Source organism: Carcharhinus amblyrhynchos, chromosome 10 (assembly GCF_965287045.1).
Source record: "Carcharhinus amblyrhynchos chromosome 10, sCarAmb.v2.hapA, whole genome shotgun sequence".
NCBI classification, from domain to species: domain Eukaryota; kingdom Metazoa; phylum Chordata; class Chondrichthyes; order Carcharhiniformes; family Carcharhinidae; genus Carcharhinus; species Carcharhinus amblyrhynchos.
The window spans coordinates 105247983-105264443 of NC_137333.1; the positions used below are offsets into that span (position 1 = coordinate 105247983).

General features: G+C 46.6%; 1 protein-coding gene across 1 annotated transcript in view; it reads left to right on the plus strand.

Moving 5' to 3' along the window:
- The window catches only part of clpb (ClpB family mitochondrial disaggregase), a 107795-nt gene that overhangs the window by 27059 nt on the left and 64275 nt on the right, over positions 1-16461 (plus strand). Inside the window, exon 5 of the mRNA XM_080197713.1 lies at positions 3677-3805. Within this exon, the coding sequence (XP_080053839.1) occupies positions 3677-3805 (129 nt within the window). The remainder of the gene's footprint in view (positions 1-3676; positions 3806-16461) is intronic.

The window sequence follows — 16461 nt, forward strand, 5'->3', positions numbered from 1 at the left end:
CATGGTGTTTCCCAGTGGAGGAGGGATGCCACAACACTGGGAGTTCTGGGAAATCCAATTAAGATGGCCCTGTCTTCCCTCGGTACCCACTGGGCACTGCCAAAGATTGGGAGGTCTGGTTGATTTAGCTACCCCATCCAAACCAACCATAATCCTGCTAAACCCAAGCCTATGACTGTAACTGTTGCATCTAATTGAGATGAGCTATCTCAGCACAGACTGGAAGTAACTGACAGGAGATTGTAGTCTCCACATTAATCACTCCAAACAAATGCTAAATAACCAGATTAACAGTGACCCTCCTTTGTGGGATCCTGCCATGTGCAAAATGGCTGCCAAATTTTCCAGCTTGGCACCTCCAAGTTCCTTATTCCAAAGTGATGGATGTAATGAGGTTCAGTACAAAACGATGGAGCAAAGGAGGGGTTGTTCATTCCTGTGGGAGTCTTTCATTCAAGTGGAAGCTCATCCCAGTTTCTGGTTTTTTTAGAAAAAAAAGCTGGTTTCAAATCCAATAACTTTGAGCCACCTGAAAACCATCATTTCTTTTCCCATATCTGCTTTCAATAAGCAAATGAAATCTGAGAAGTGTTATTTTATTTGTGTTTACCATTGTATTATTTATTTCTGTCTCCTCCACTGCCTGCGCTCTCGATCTCCATCTATCCATCTCCCGCTCTCTTTCACTGCTTTTGTTTTGTGTTTTAATGTACAAATGTTACGGAAATATTACCAGCATCTGTTTCAGTGCCTGCAGAGACAAAGAGGTGAAATTTTCCAGCCAGCCCCGGTGATGGATAGTGCAGCAGTCTTTGGCTGACACTTTATTGAGTTTTCTGTAGTTATCTCATGCACAGACATTTTTTACAAATGATGACTGCTCTGTCACGTCGAACCATGGGGGAAAACAACAATAACGGTTTAATCTTTTTATAGCGGAGGTTGCTAGTATCTGATATTCATCTTCCGTGGCAACTGCTGTTCGTTACACTTTCCACATCTGAAATAAAAGGGGTCTCCGCCCGGCAAACAATTTTTAAAACAAAACATGCGGATATATTGGCACATGCACGCGCATACACGCACACACACACATATACAGCCCTACTCAGCACACCCACGTGCGGGTGCAGATCAAACCTGTATTTTGCAGCTATGGTATCCAGCTGTCAGTTCCTGGGTGTTATTCCTCACAACGAAGAGCTTAAAGGCAAAAACGCAAAGACTGGAACCCTTGGCCTATGTAGAAAGATGGCCCAGCGAAACCTTGGGAAGGTTGCATCACCTCTCTTCACCCAAAGCCAAAACGAGGGGCGGCATGGTGGCACAGTGGTTAGCACTGCTGTCTCGCAGCACCAGGGATCCAAGTTCGATTCCCGGCTTTGGTCACTGTCTGCGTGGAGTTTGCTCCGAATACTCCGGTTTCCTCCCACAGTCCAAAGATGTGCAGGTTAGGTGAATGCCCCTTAGTGTCAGGGGGTTTAGCTACGGTAAATACATGAGGATAGGGCCTGGGTGGGTCAGTGCAGATTTGATGGGCCAAATGGCCTCCTTCTGCACGATGGGATTCTATGATCTTCTGAAAAGTGCCCTCCTTTTTGGTACCTACAGTGCAGAAGGAGGCCATACAGCCCATCGAGTCTGTACCAACAACAATTCCATTCCGCCCCTGTCCCCTAACCCCACATGGGCTTTGACCCAGGGTCATCTGTACTCAAAATGTCAGCTCTTTTCTCTCCTTACAGATGCTACCAGGACTTGATGATTTGAGTTATAAGGAGAGGCTGGATAGACCTGGACTCTTTTCTCTGGAGCGTAGGACGCTTAAGGATGATCTTATGGAGGTCTATAAAATAATGAGGGGCATAGATGAGCTAGATAGTCAATACCTTTTCCCAATAGTAGGAGAGTCTAAAACTAGAGGGCACAGGTTTAAGGTGAGAGGGGAGAGATACAAAAGTGCCCAGAGAGGCAATTTTTTTCACACACAGAGTTGGGAGTGTCGGGAACAAGTTGCCAGAGATAGTAGTAGAGGCGGGTACAATTTTAAAGGTCATCCATCAGACTTCTCTGCTTCAATGAAAACAACCTAAGTCCATTATAACTTAAATTATAACATTATAACTTAAATGTTCCATCCCAGGTACATCCTGGTGAATCTCCTCTGCACCCCTTCCAGTGCATCCAGACATCCTCAGATGCTGCAAGGGCTGGAAGAATTAGGTTACATGGAGCAGCTGAGATGCTGCATGGAGGAAAGACAGAGAATGGAACAGAGAGACTGCATTTCTGTAGCACCTTTGATAACTTCAGGGCATCCCTGTGTGCCACTGAAGTGTCTTGGGTTTTAGAATTTAGGAAACATTATGGGCACAGCGAGCTCCCAAATGGTTTTAGTGCTTCAGGTTGCGGCATTTTCAGCACAGCTACTTCCTTCATGCAGTGGTCTGAGGGATCAATTTGTCAATCATAAATGACAGGCAGGACTTCATTTTGCTTTAAGATAAAGGCAAAATACTGCAGATGCTGGAATCTGAAACAAAAACAGAAAACGCTGGAAAGCCTCAGCAGGTCTGACAGCATCTGTGGAGAGAGAGTAGAGCCAACGTTTCGAGTCTGGATGACCCTTCATCAGACACACAATACCTGCCCCGGAAGAGGAATATCAGATACTGAGCTCTGTTCTTGCTTCAGTTTATCCACTTTACAGCACCTTGGACAGCTCTGACAGTGCGGCGCTCCCTCAGCACTGACCCTCTGACAGTGCGGCGCTCCCTCAGCACTGACCCTCTGACAGTGCGGCGCTCCCTCAGCACTGACCCTCTGACAGTGCGGCGCTCCCTCAGCACTGACCCTCTGACAGTGCGGCGCTCCCTCAGCACTGACCCTCTGACAGTGCGGCGCTCCCTCAGCACTGACCCTCTGACAGTGCGGCGCTCCCTCAGCACTGACCCTCTGACAGTGCGGCGCTCCCTCAGCACTGACCCTCTGACAGTGCGGCGCTCCCTCAGCACTGACCCTCTGACAGTGCGGCGCTCCCTCAGCACTGACCCTCTGACAGTGCGGCGCTCCCTCAGCACTGACCCTCTGACAGTGCGGCGCTCCCTCAGCACTGACCCTCTGACAGTGCGGCGCTCCCTCAGCACTGACCCTCTGACAGTGCGGCGCTCCCTCAGCACTGACCCTCTGACAGTGCGGCGCTCCCTCAGCACTGACCCTCTGACAGTGCGGCGCTCCCTCAGCACTGACCCTCTGACAGTGCGGCGCTCCCTCAGCACTGACCCTCTGACAGTGCGGCGCTCCCTCAGCACTGACCCTCTGACAGTGCGGCGCTCCCTCAGCACTGACCCTCTGACAGTGCGGCGCTCCCTCAGCACTGACCCTCTGACAGTGCGGCGCTCCCTCAGCACTGACCCTCTGACAGTGCGGCGCTCCCTCAGCACTGACCCTCTGACAGTGCGGCGCTCCCTCAGCACTGACCCTCTGACAGTGCGGCGCTCCCTCAGCACTGACCCTCTGACAGTGCGGCGCTCCCTCAGCACTGACCCTCTGACAGTGCGGCGCTCCCTCAGCACTGACTATCTGGATATTGTGCTCAGGATTTCTCCATGCCGATTGTTAGAGTACACACTGAGGTATATTTATATTAATGTTTGTAATATTTTCTGACCCGCAGTGCTGGTAACTAGAGAAGATGAATTTAGTAACCGGTTGAACACACGGGCAAGTTTCCGTGGCTGCACAGCTCTGCATTACGCAGTATTGGTTGACGACTTCCAGACAATCCAGTTGCTGCTGGAGGCCGGTAAGGAATTGCTCTCGAATCCACGGCTCGCAATATTGAATCATGTCGTCGCATTGGAGGCCATGTTAGAACTATTCCAGCAGCTCCAGCGCTTGCAGACAAACACTGAACGAAGACAGGAACAGGAGGAGGCCATTCAGCCCCTCAATCCCACCCAGCCATTCAGTGAGATGACGAATAGCTTCTATCTCATTCTATCATTAACCTAATGAAAATCCATCAGCGTTAGTTTGGACATTGTCTTTTGGACACACACACACACACACACACACACACACACACACCCCCCCCCCCCCCCCCCCCCCCCCCCCCCCCCACCGGCCTAAGCAGCTTATTGTGGGAGAAAGACATCCACATTTCCCCTCCACTTTGTGTGAAGACGTCCTTCCCCATGCCATTCCTGAAAGGCCTGGTTCTAATTTTAAAGATTGCCCCCAAGTCTTGTAGTTATGTTTTCAATTCATTCAGTTCATCGTAAGAAAAGAATCTTCCTTCTTACTTTACTTCATGTGCAAACAACACTAACAGTTCTTAGAATCGTAAAATGTATAGCACGGAGACAAGCCCTTTGGCCCGAACTGGTCCATGCTGGCTAAAAAACCCATCTAAGCTAACCCCATTTGCCTGCATTTGACCCATATCCCTTTAAACCTTTCCTATCCCTGTATCTGTCCAAATGCTTTTTAAATGCTATCAATGTCCCTACCTCAACCACTTCTTCCGGCAGCTCATTTCACATACATTCCACCCTCTATAAAAACGTTGCTCCTTGGGTTCGCATTAATTCTTTCCCCTCTTAAACCTATGCCCTCTAGTTCTCCATTCCCCAACCTTGAGGAAAAGACTGAATGCATTCACCCTATCCATGCCCGACATGATCTTACACTGCTCTATAAGGTCATCCCTCAGTCTCCTACGCTCCAAAGTCCCAGCCTGTCCAATTTCTGATAACGCGGTGCCTTGAGTCCTGGCAACATCCTTGTAAATCTCTTCTGCACTCTCTCCAGTTTAATAACATCTTTCCTCTAGCAAGTCTACCAAAACTGGATACAATACTCCAGGTATGGCCTTACCAATGCCCTGTACAGCTGCAACATGACCTCCCAACTTCTATACTCAATGCCCTGACTGATGAAGGCCAGCATACCAAAAGCCTCTTCACTGCCCTATCTATCTTCACCTTTAGAAAACCGTGCACCTGAACTCCATGGTTCGTCTGTCCCACGGTACTCCCTAAGGTCCTACCATTCATCATGAAAGTCCTACCTTGATTTGACTTTCCAAAATGCAACCCCTCACACTTATCTGTATTGAACTCCGTTTGCCAATTCTCGGTTCGGAGTGCTTGATTTCTTTAGTCCCGTCTTCCTTTTGTTTTGTTAGTGACAACTCCCAATTCCCCTATAAAAAACGCAACATATCTCAATCGAAACAAACAACATTGATATTGGGTTTGAAAATGGTCACTGTTGTCTGAAAACAGCGCCAGGGACCCGGGTTCAATTCCAGCCTTGGGTCACTGTCTGTCTGGAGTCTGCACATCCTCCCTGTGTCTGCGTGGGTTTCCTCCAGGTTCTCCCGTTTCTTCCCACAGTCCAAAGATGTGCAGGTTTGATTGATTGGCCATGCTCAATTGACCCTAGTGTCAGGGGAATTAGCAGGGTAAATATGTTGTCTTGCGGGTGGGATTGTGGGCGATGCAGACTCGATGGGCTGAATGACCTCCTTTTGCACTGGAGGGATTCTGTAACTTATTGGGGTTTTCATGAAGGAGTCACAGGTGCTGTGGATAAAGGGGAACCGGTGGGTGTACTGTACCCAGATTTCCAGGAGGCATTTGATACAGTGTCACATCAAATGGTATTGAGGAAAATAAAAGCTCGTTTTAGGGGTAATATATTGGCATGGTTTGCAGAGTGGGTCTTTTTCTGATTAGCAGCTTGTAATGAGTGGTAAGCCACAGGGATGAGGTCTCAAATTTTAACAATTTATATGACTTGGATGAAGGGATTGAAGGTATCGTTGCAAAAAATGCTGATGACACAAAGATAGGTGGGAAATAAATTGTGAAGAGGGCATAAGGAACGTACAGAGAAACATAGATGGGTTTAGTGAGTGGCAAGTTTCCGGCAAATGGCGTATAATTCAGACAAATATGAAATCATCCATTTTGGCAGGAAGGATAAAAAAGTAGCTTATTATCTAAATGGTGAGAGATTGCAGAGCTCTGCGGTTCAGAGCCATCTGGGCATCCTAGTGTATGAATTGCAAAAGGTTTGTATGTGGATACAGCAAGTAATTAGGAAATCTAATAGAATATTATCATTTATTGTGAGAGAAAAGTAGGGAGGTAATGCTTCAGTTGTACAGGGCACTGGTGAGATCACATCTGGAGTATTGTGTATACTATTTCTCTTCTTGTTTAAGGAAAGATGTAAATATATTGGAACAGTTCAGGTTTACAAGACTAATGTCATTCCCTATCTCTTTTCCCATAGCCCAGCAAATATCCCCTCTCCAATTCCCTTTCCAATGTTATCTAATTGTTTCCACAGCAGCACATTCCAGATCACAACAATTCACAGCAAAAATTTATTTTCCTCGTGTTGCCTCTGGATATTTTTCCAAATATCTTCAGATCTGTGACATTCTGCTGACTTACCCTCCTGCCACTGGAAGAACACTTCTTCTTTAATCTATCGGAACAATTTCTTCTGAAACACTCTATCAGATTTCCCTTAACCTTCTTTCAGGAGAGTAACCCCATGGGAACACCACCACCTGGAGATTTCCTTCCAAACCACTCACCATCCTGACTTGGAAATATATCGCTGTTCCTTCACTGTCGCTGGGACAAAATCTTGGTGCTCCCTCCCTAACAGCACTGTGAGTGTACCTAGATATGGACTACTGGGGTTCAAGAAGGCAGCTCACCACCACCTTCTCGAGGGCAATTAAGAATGGGCAGTAAATGTTGGTCTAGCCAGCGACGCTCACACCCCGTGAACATTTAAAAAAAACCTCTTGTAATATAATATAGGTTTCCATATTATGAAACCTTTCCTCCTTGCTGCCCAGGTGTAGCTCTGCACTGCGCCTCCTATTGTGAGTTCCCCAGAATTGGAAACAGTACCGCAGCTGAGGCTTAGCCAGTGTTTTATAACTTCCTTACTTTTGACTCAGTGCGTCCATTGATAAAACCCCGAATCCCATTGGCCTAATTCGCAGCCTTCTCAGCTTGTCGTCATCATCTGAGATTCGTACGTACCCAGCTCTCTTTGTTCTGCACCCATTTGAAAACTGTGCTGTTTTACCTGTATGACACATCCTCATTCTTGCTGCTAAACTGAATTACCCCCACTCAGCTTGTCTAAAAATTCATTCTCCACGTGTGCTGCCCATTTCGCCAGTTTTCCGGAAATCTGAACTATCCTGTTCTTTGTTTGTTCCATTTACATCATCTGCCAGCTTTGAAATGATGCCCAAGTCCGGATCATTAATCTAGATTGGAAAGAGCAGTGGTCTCAACACTGACCTCTGTATAGTTTTCTCCACAGTAAAAGACAGCCAGTCACCAGTACTCTCTGATTTCTGTCCCTAAGCCAATTTCATATTTACATTGCCACTGCCTGTTTGATCCCATCTTGCTAACAAAATGGGTGGCACAGTGCTCCCTCACAGTGCCAAGGACCCGGGTTCAGTTCCCGGCTTGGGCCACCGTCTGTGCAGAGTCTGTATGTTCTTCCCGTGTCTGCGTGGGTTTCCTCCGGGTGCTGCGGTTTCAACAATCTGCCAGACTCCCAGAGATCATAGTGACAGCAAAGGACCAAGCCTTGCTGGCCATGATTGGCTTAAGTAAATCGAGTTAATTTGAACCAAAATGTTCCAAGTGCAGGAAGGACTGCTCGAACTGATGAAGAAATACGAGAGTGTCTTCAAGGATGAATCAGACAAATGAAAAGGCCTGCAAGCAAAGATCTACATGGACCCAGAGGTAACCCCTCGATTCCTTGAGGCAAGACCAGTACCGTATGCTTTACTAGAGAAAGTAGTTAGTGAATTAAAGTGCTTGGAAGATCTGGGCACTATCCAACCAGTTTGGTTCTCGGAATGGGCAGCACACAATTGTTCCTGTATTGAAACCAGACAAGACCATCTGCATTTATGGTGATTACGGTTCATCGAGCTGTCAAGTCGGATAATTGTCCAATCCTGAAGATTGAAGACCTGTGTGCAAGGCTAGCCAGAGGTCAACCTTATACAAAGCTACATATCAGCAATTCGAGTTACACGATGCTTCTCAAGGTAATATCATCATAAACGCACAAAATGTTGTTACGATACACGAGCCTGTCTTTTGGCATGTCTTCAGCATGTGTAGCTTTCCATGCAACAATGGAGAGTTTGGATCACTTCTGTCCAGTTGGAGACACAAAATACTTAAAGGTTGGGCTAATGAGCCAGCTTCTAAAGAAATAAACTATCTGTTATCCGCAGAATGAATTGAGTTGCCAGGATAGCATCATGCTCTGGGGAGCAAGAGTATGTCGCTGTGCCAGACAGTGAGCCACTTGCAACAGAATGACACAGTGCTCATCTGGGCATCTTGAAGATGAAGATGTTCGCCGGATGTTTTGTGTGGTGGCCTGACATGGATGCCAACATCGAGAGCCTAGTCAAACACTGAGAACGGTGTCAATTGCAACAAAAGTCACCTTCTGCAGCTCTACTGCACCCTTGGTAATGGCCTGGCCAGCCATGGGTACAGGTCCATATTTATTATTTTGGTGCATTTGAGTGCAGTTATTTTGCCCATTGTTGATGGACATTATTGGGGTGAAGTCTCCGACATCGCATGCTACCATTGAAAGATTACCCCAATGTTTTTCCATCCACAGAATACATGAAGTCACAGTGTCTGACAATGGAACAGTATTCACAGGTGCTGAATTTCAACTAACCACCAACGCCTCTACTTTCTCAGGAGACTAAGGAAATTTGGCATGTCAGCTACAACTGTCACCAACTTTTACAGATGCGCCATAGAAAGCATTCTTTCTGGTTGTGTCACAGTTTGGTATGGGCTCCTGCTCTGCCCAAGACCACAAGAAACTACAAAAGGTCATGAATGTAGCCCAATCCATCTCACAAACCAGCCTCCCATCCATTGACTCTGTCTACACTTCCCACTTCTTCGGCAAAGCAGCCAGAATAATTAAGGACACCACGCATCCTGGACATTCTCTCTTCCACCTTCTTCCATCGGGAAAAGAATACAAAAATCTGAGGTCACGTACCAACCAATTCAAGAACAGCTTCTTCCCTGCTGCCATCAGACTTTTGAATGGACCAACTTCGCACTAAGTTGATTTTTCTCTACACCCTAGCTATGACTGTAACACTACATTCTGCACTCTCCCCTTTCCTTCTCTATGAACAGTATGTTTTGTCTATATAGCATGCAAGAAACAATACTTTTCACTATATGTTAATACATGTGACAATAATAAATCAAATCAAAATTTCACCACACTCAATGGTATAAAGCACATTGGAACAGCGTCTTACTACCCAGCATCCAACAGACGAGCTGAACGAACCTTCCAGACTTTTAAGTCTGGACTAAAGAAGTAGTCAAGAGGAACCCTGAATCTAATGCTTCCTTCTTGGCTGTCGGACATTCGATGTGCAACACTGGGAGTCCCAACAGCGGAATGGTTTATGAACTGTCATCTCAGAGCGAGACTGAGCCTTGTGTTTCTAAATTTACCAGAGAGGGTAGAGGCCGACCAAAGCTCTCAGAAGACAAGTCATGCTTCATGTCAGTGAACACGGTCGTTTATGGTGTGAGGAATTTTGATTGTGGATCGAGTTGGTTCACTGGAATAATTGTCTTTAACACTGGAGCCCTGTCTTATCAAGTGGATGTAGAAGGAAGGATTGTCCGAAAGACCTTTTGAGGAAAAGAGAGATTTCCCTTCCACCAGCTTTGCCATTAGGAAGTGGATTCCCATCAGGAAATGTTGCCGATGGTTTTAGCACTGAAATACCTGTTCGTCCTGTGGCAGGTACAACCGATGTCTCCACGGGAACAGCTACAACTGAACTGTCTGCTCCTCAAGAGGCAATCCTGTGGCAGCGCCCAGATGGGGGAGTTGCACCACTCCAAGGATTTGGAAAACTCCCTGAAAAACCTGATTTATAATTGAGTACATTCACATACTAAATGTGTAATTATCCGGGACTCTGTACATTGAGTATTGACATTGGTATAAAGGGACTTAGAGGGGGAGTGAAGTGGTGATTGTCCCTTTAAGGATGCAGAGTGAGGGTCACATGAGCCAGGAAACCAATCGGGGAGCGGGGTGGAGAATCAACCTGGTCAGCGTAGGCTTCTGTACCCAGAGTCATCGTGGGGGCTGATTGCAACCATGGGGTATAGTTTTAAACTCTAGTTTTAACCTGTAAATAAACAAGTTGTGATTTCCCTAAACTGGTAAACGAACGTCTTAACATCCAGTTTCCTGATAAAATATTTCTTTACTATTCACCTAAACCACTCCCTGTGGTTTTACTCTCTGGGTAAAGACATTTCTCCTGAATTTCCTATTGGATTTATTGGTCTGTATCTTATGTTGATGACCCTTAGTTCTGTTCTTCCCACGCATGTGGAAACATCTGTTCTGTGTCTGTTCTGTTCAAGTTCCCCCCACAACCGCAATCTTAAAGACTTCTGTGAAGTCACCACTCAGCCTTCTCGTTTTGAGAGAAAAGCAGCACGTTCCCCCCACCCTCCCAGAAACATCCAATCATTCCCAGTATTTCAACCTCTTCAGTTATGGTATTATCCTCATCAGTATTTTTCCAACACCAGCAGTGTGCCTTAAGGATCAGTGCTGGGTCCACTGTTATTTGACATTTATATTAATCATTTGGATGAGAATATAGGAGGCATGGTTAGTAAGTTTGCAGATAACACTAAGATTGGTAACGTAGTGGACAGTGAAGAAAGTTATCTCCAATTGCTCTGATCAGTTGGGCCAGTGGGCTGATGAATGGCAGACTGAGTTTAATTTAGACAAATGTGAGGTGATGCATTTTGGTAGATTCAACCAGGGCAGGACTAACTCAGTTAATGACAGGACACTGGGGAGAGTTACAGAACAAAGAGTTATAGGGTACAAGTTCAAAGCTCCTTGAAAGTAGAGTCACGGGTGGGCAGAGTGGTGAAGAAGGTGTTCGGCATGCTTGGTTTCATCGGTCAGAATATTGAATACAGGAGTTGGGACGTCTTGTTGAGGTTGTATAAGACATTGGTAAGGCCACACTTGGAATACTGTGTGCAAGTCTGGTCTCCCTATTATTAGGAAGGATATTATTAAATTGAAAAGAGTGCAGAAAAGATTTACTAGGATGCTACCGGGACTTGATGGATTGAGTTAGAAGGAGAGGCTGTTTGGACTGGGACCTTTTTCTCTGGAGCATAGGTGGCTGAGAGGTGATCTTATAGAGGTCTTTAAATAATGAGAGGCATAGACAAGGTAGATAGTCAATATCTTTTCCCCAAAGGTAGGGGAGTCTAAAACTACAGGACATAGGTTTAAGGTGAGAGGGGAGAGATACAAAAGTGTCCAGAGGGACAATTGTTTCACAAAGAGGATGATGAGTGTCTGGAACAAGCTGCCAGAGGAAATAGTCGAGGTGAGTACAGTTTTGTCTTTTAAAAATCATTTCGATAGTTACATGGGTACAATGGGTATAGAGGGATATGGGCCAAATGCAGGCAATTGGGTTAGCTTAGGGGTTTTAAAAAAATGGGCAGCATGGACAAGTTGGGCCGAAAGGCCTATTTCCATGCTGTAAACCTCTATGACCTTCTCCGGTGCCTCAATGTATTTTTAATGATTATGCAGACGTGAACTGTTCACAAATACTTCTCAATGTGGTCTGGCCACATTTCTATACAAGTTTAACACAACTTCCCTGCTTTTACATCCTGTGTCCCCAGAAACAAGCCCCACCTCTTTGTCAGGACTACCTGTGTTTGCTTTGTCCACCTGGGTGTAGAAGGGGGAAAGGAAAGATATGAAGGAAGTTTCTTCATTCAGGACTGGACAGAGATATTCCTCACCATTCTATGCCCAGTATTACTATGTGCCCTATCCAGCCCGACCCTTTAATGTACCTGACTATTTGACTAAGTACTTCAATAATTGATAGGCCTGTTGACTCGGGGCCCAATCGATCAGACCGATGCAACTGGCAATAAAATATTACACTTTAATAATGAAAAGCATCATTTTTCCCCTTTCACTTCCTCGGACCTCTGGCCTTTGAACCGGGGTAGTTCATAAAGATCTGCCTGGCCGGCCTCCTCCCCCCGCCGCCTCGTCTTTATAAAGAACAGACAGCTGGACCTGCCCTTGTTGCCTTCTGCAGTGTCAAAGCATTTCCCCCTCATCAGGCACCCGGCGAGGGCCACAACCTCCAGGCCCCGAAGCCTTTGAGCAATTAGTCGCCACCCACTGGTCCATCTTTATCTGCGGGTCAACAGCTGGGTGACACCGCAGAGCTGGCGCAGCACGTTTAGAAGCCTCGCCTTATAATATTTGATTAATAACCTCCGCGCTCGCCCACCCCGACGCCTGCCATTTTTTTTCTTTCCCCCCTCGCTGCTGTGCGAGCTGGACACGGAGATGTTCCAAACTGAGATCGATCCGTGTTCATCTGTGGGGAAATCTATCCGTCACTGGTGTGAGGCAAGCCCAGTAAATGATGGGCCTGACTTTCTAAGGTGCAAAGTTCACTGACTTTGGCTGCGTTTTTTTTTCCTCAGCTGCTCTATTGGAATTGCAACTTTTAGTGGGGAGGTGGGGGGAAGGGGCGGAATGAGTAATTCAAAAATCAATAGGTGTCATAATAAAAGAACAGCACAATAAGTGGAACAGAAGCTTTGTTTTTAATCATTTAACCCTTCAAGGTCAGGCAGCAATCTGACGGGAGTTGCTTCTCGGCCCATAGGAATGGGAGGAGGCCGTTCTGCCACTCCAGCCTATCCCAGCTATCAGTTACATCACGGCTGATCTGCACTCCAGTTCTCTGCCTTAGATTCCAAAATATCTATTGACCATTCCCCTGAGAATTTTCCCCTCTCACCTGTTGCTGAAACGTTTGCCTGTATATGCGGGATGCGGAAAGTGTTCTGGATTCCCATCGTACTGACTGCTTGCTGCTGTACGTTGGCTCCAGTTCCGCTTGACCGCCATAGTCCAAAAGACGTGCTGGTTAGGTGCATTGGCCAGGCTGGGCTTTTACAGATGCACCATAGAAAGCATTCTTTCTGGTTGTATCACAGCTCGGTCTGGGCTCCTAGTCTGTCCAAGACTGCAAGGAACTACAAAAGGTCATGAATGAAGCCCAATCCAGCACACAAACCAGACTCCCATCCATTGACTCTGTCTACACTTCCCGCTGCCTCGGCAAAACAGCCGGCATAATTAAGGACCCCACGCATCCCGGACATGCTCTCTTTCACCTTCTCCCGTCGGGACAAAAGTCTGAGGTCACATACCAACCGACTCAAGAACAGCTTCTTCCCTGCTGCCATCAGACTTTTGAATGGACCAATCTCGCATTAAGTTGATCTTTCCCTACACCCTAGGTATGACAGTAACACTGCATTCTGCACTCTCTCCTTCCCTTTTCTATGAAAGGTATAATTTGTCTGTATAGCACGCAAGAAACAATACTTTTCACTGTATGTTAATACATGTGGCAATAATAAATCAAATCAAAAGTTCTCCCTCAGTGTACCTGAATAGGCACCAAGTGTGGCGACTGGGGGATTTTCACAGTAACTTCATTGCAGTGTTAATGTAAGCCTGCTTATGACACTAATAAATAAACTTTTTAAACAATGTCACAATTTAAAAATAATTCATCCTTTCTTCCAGATTCCTGAATGGCTTTGCTACCAACCACCCTTCTCCCCACCTCTCCACAGCCCAGATCCCCAGCTCCTGAAATCTGTAATCTATATAACCCTCTGACAACTTTACACTTCTTCGATTTCAATCTCTTGAGCATTCCCCATTTTAATCGCTCCACCATTAGTGGCCATGTCTTCATAATGGCCCCGAGCTCTGGGATTCCCCCCCGAAACCTGCTGGCATCTTCATCTTTCTCCTTTAAAACCCTCCCTTAATACTTCCCTCTTTGTTCAAGGTTTTAGCTGCCTATTTTAACAGCCCCCCTCCCCCCCTCCATGGCTCTGGGCTGAATTGTGTCTTGATTCTGCTTTCGGCTGATGGTTCAGTGGAGTAACTATCCCTCGATGTCACTAATAACAGATTAACTGGATGTTATGATGTTGATGTGAATGGGAGCTTGCTGTGCTCAAATTGGCTGTTGCGTTTCCTGCTTTACAGTGGTGACGGAACTTCTAAAAGCACTTTGTTGGTTTTGAAGCATTTCAGGACATGCGGAAGACACAAGAGGTGCTATAGAAATATATGCCCATATTTGCCTGTTACAGCACCTTGGGGCATTTCTCTACACTAAGCACTCTGCATAATAGCAAATTCTTGTGATTGTTTTAAGTCCTGCAGTGAATATAGGACTAATTCTTCAAAAACAACACAAATTGTTCCCTGCCCACACCTTTTGCTGAAATATTGAGGCTTTTACACAGAAATTTGCAATGCTGTTGTGTCCTGAGAGGTAGACACGCGCGCACACACAGGCACATGTTGACATACAGACATGCACACAGGTGTGTGCAGACACGTGTTTTAAAGTTTCTTCATTAGTCACAAGTAAGGTTTACATTAGCACTGCAATGAAGTTACTGTGTGATTCTCCTAGTCGCCACAGGCCGGTGCCTGTTCGGGTCAATGCACCCTAACCAGCGCGTCTTTCAGAATGTAGGAGGAAACCGGAGGGGCACCCGGAGGAAACCCACGCAGACATTGGGAGAATGTGCAGGCTCTGCACAGACAGTGGCCCAAGCCAGGAATTGAACCCGGGTCCTTGGCATTGTGAGGCAGCAGCGCTAACCACTGTGCCACCATGCCGCCCATGTAGATATACAGATGTGCACACGCACAGGTGTGCGCAGACACACAGACAAGTATGCACTGAGGTGCAGACAGACACGGATGTATAAATACATAAGGAGAGTGAGAGACAGAACAACACAGATAATAGTTTCATAGCATCAGTGTCAGGCCAGGTTAAGTATCAAAATCAGACTGATTATTTCAGTCTGGTAAACAGTCAGTTACTGCGAGAGACTATAAACAGTCTTGAAAGTTGCCCTTTCACCTCTAGTGAATGACACCCTGTGCCACACAAAAGGTGCAGTCTCTCTGACACACCACACGCGTCTGTGGAGTTATGTCCAGCTGTTTCTGTGCCATTCTCCTGCGACAGGTCAAAGATGAAGAGTTGTCTGTTTCCCATTGTTCCTCCTCCCCATTTTTAAACGATTACACTTCCCCCAAGCTGTTGGGAGTCAGAAGGAGGAGAGGGATTGGGGGTAGGGGCAGGGGGGTGGGGGGGTTGTTTGTTGCGAGAGGAAGTGGAAAGAAAGCGGGATCCCCGCAAACAGACACAAAGCATCTGTTAGTTTCCAGAAAGCAGCGCAGACAAAATGTCACACAGCTTCCTTTGCCTGGAGGTGTGAGTGGGATCCAAAACCCAGGGCACGTGGAGGAGACAAGAGGTCTCGACCAGGTCAAGTGAGACAGAGAGCAGAACACAGCAGGGTGCCTTATCTGAAGAGCATTTATTAACTCTGCACTTGTTTAACAACAGGCTTTAGGAACAGGGAGGGGGAGAGGAAAATCGAAGGGTCTGTGGAGGGTGTGGACGGGGTAGGGGTGAGTAGAGGCCACAGTTTAATAGCATGCCCTGAGGATATAGCAGATTCTGGGGATGTGCAGCAGGGTAAGAGGATACTGCGAGGGGACAGGTGCAGAAACTAAGGTCTGTTTTGTGTCAGTGATCGAGCTTCCCAGCGCAGAGAAAGCAGTTGTTGCATATGGAATAAAACCTGTCACTTCTCTCCTTTTTGTCCCTGCCTCACTTCTTCTTGAGGTATAGGTTCCCCACCAGTGTGCAGCCCCTAAAGTTGTCTCTTACATTTCCTATCCCCCACCATCCACCCCACCCCCATTCCTGGTAACCATTCTGCACACTTGGTGCTAGCCATGGCTCAGTGGGTAGCATTGCTACCTCGGATTCAGAAGATTGTGTGTTCAGGTCCCACTCCAGAGACTTTGATCTCAGAATCTTAGACTGACACTCCAGCTGCGGTACTGAGGGAGCCCCACACTATCAGGGGTGCTGCATTTCAGATGTGACATCAAACTGGGGCCGTTCTTTGCACGTGCAGGTGACTGTAAAAGATAATTGGGTGTCCCTGCACTACATGGACTGCAGCAGCACCCATCATCTTCTCAAGGGCAACTAGAAATAGACAATAGTTGTCTGTCCTCTCAATAATTTAAAGTAAAAAGAGCCAGAGTTGGGATGAGGCTTTATTTTGTTCAGTGAGTGGTTGTGCTCTGGAATGGACTGCCTGAAAGGACAGATCCTGGATAACTTTCAAACAGTAATTTGTTAAAGAGCTAAGATGTGCCGGGCTCTGGGGGAAG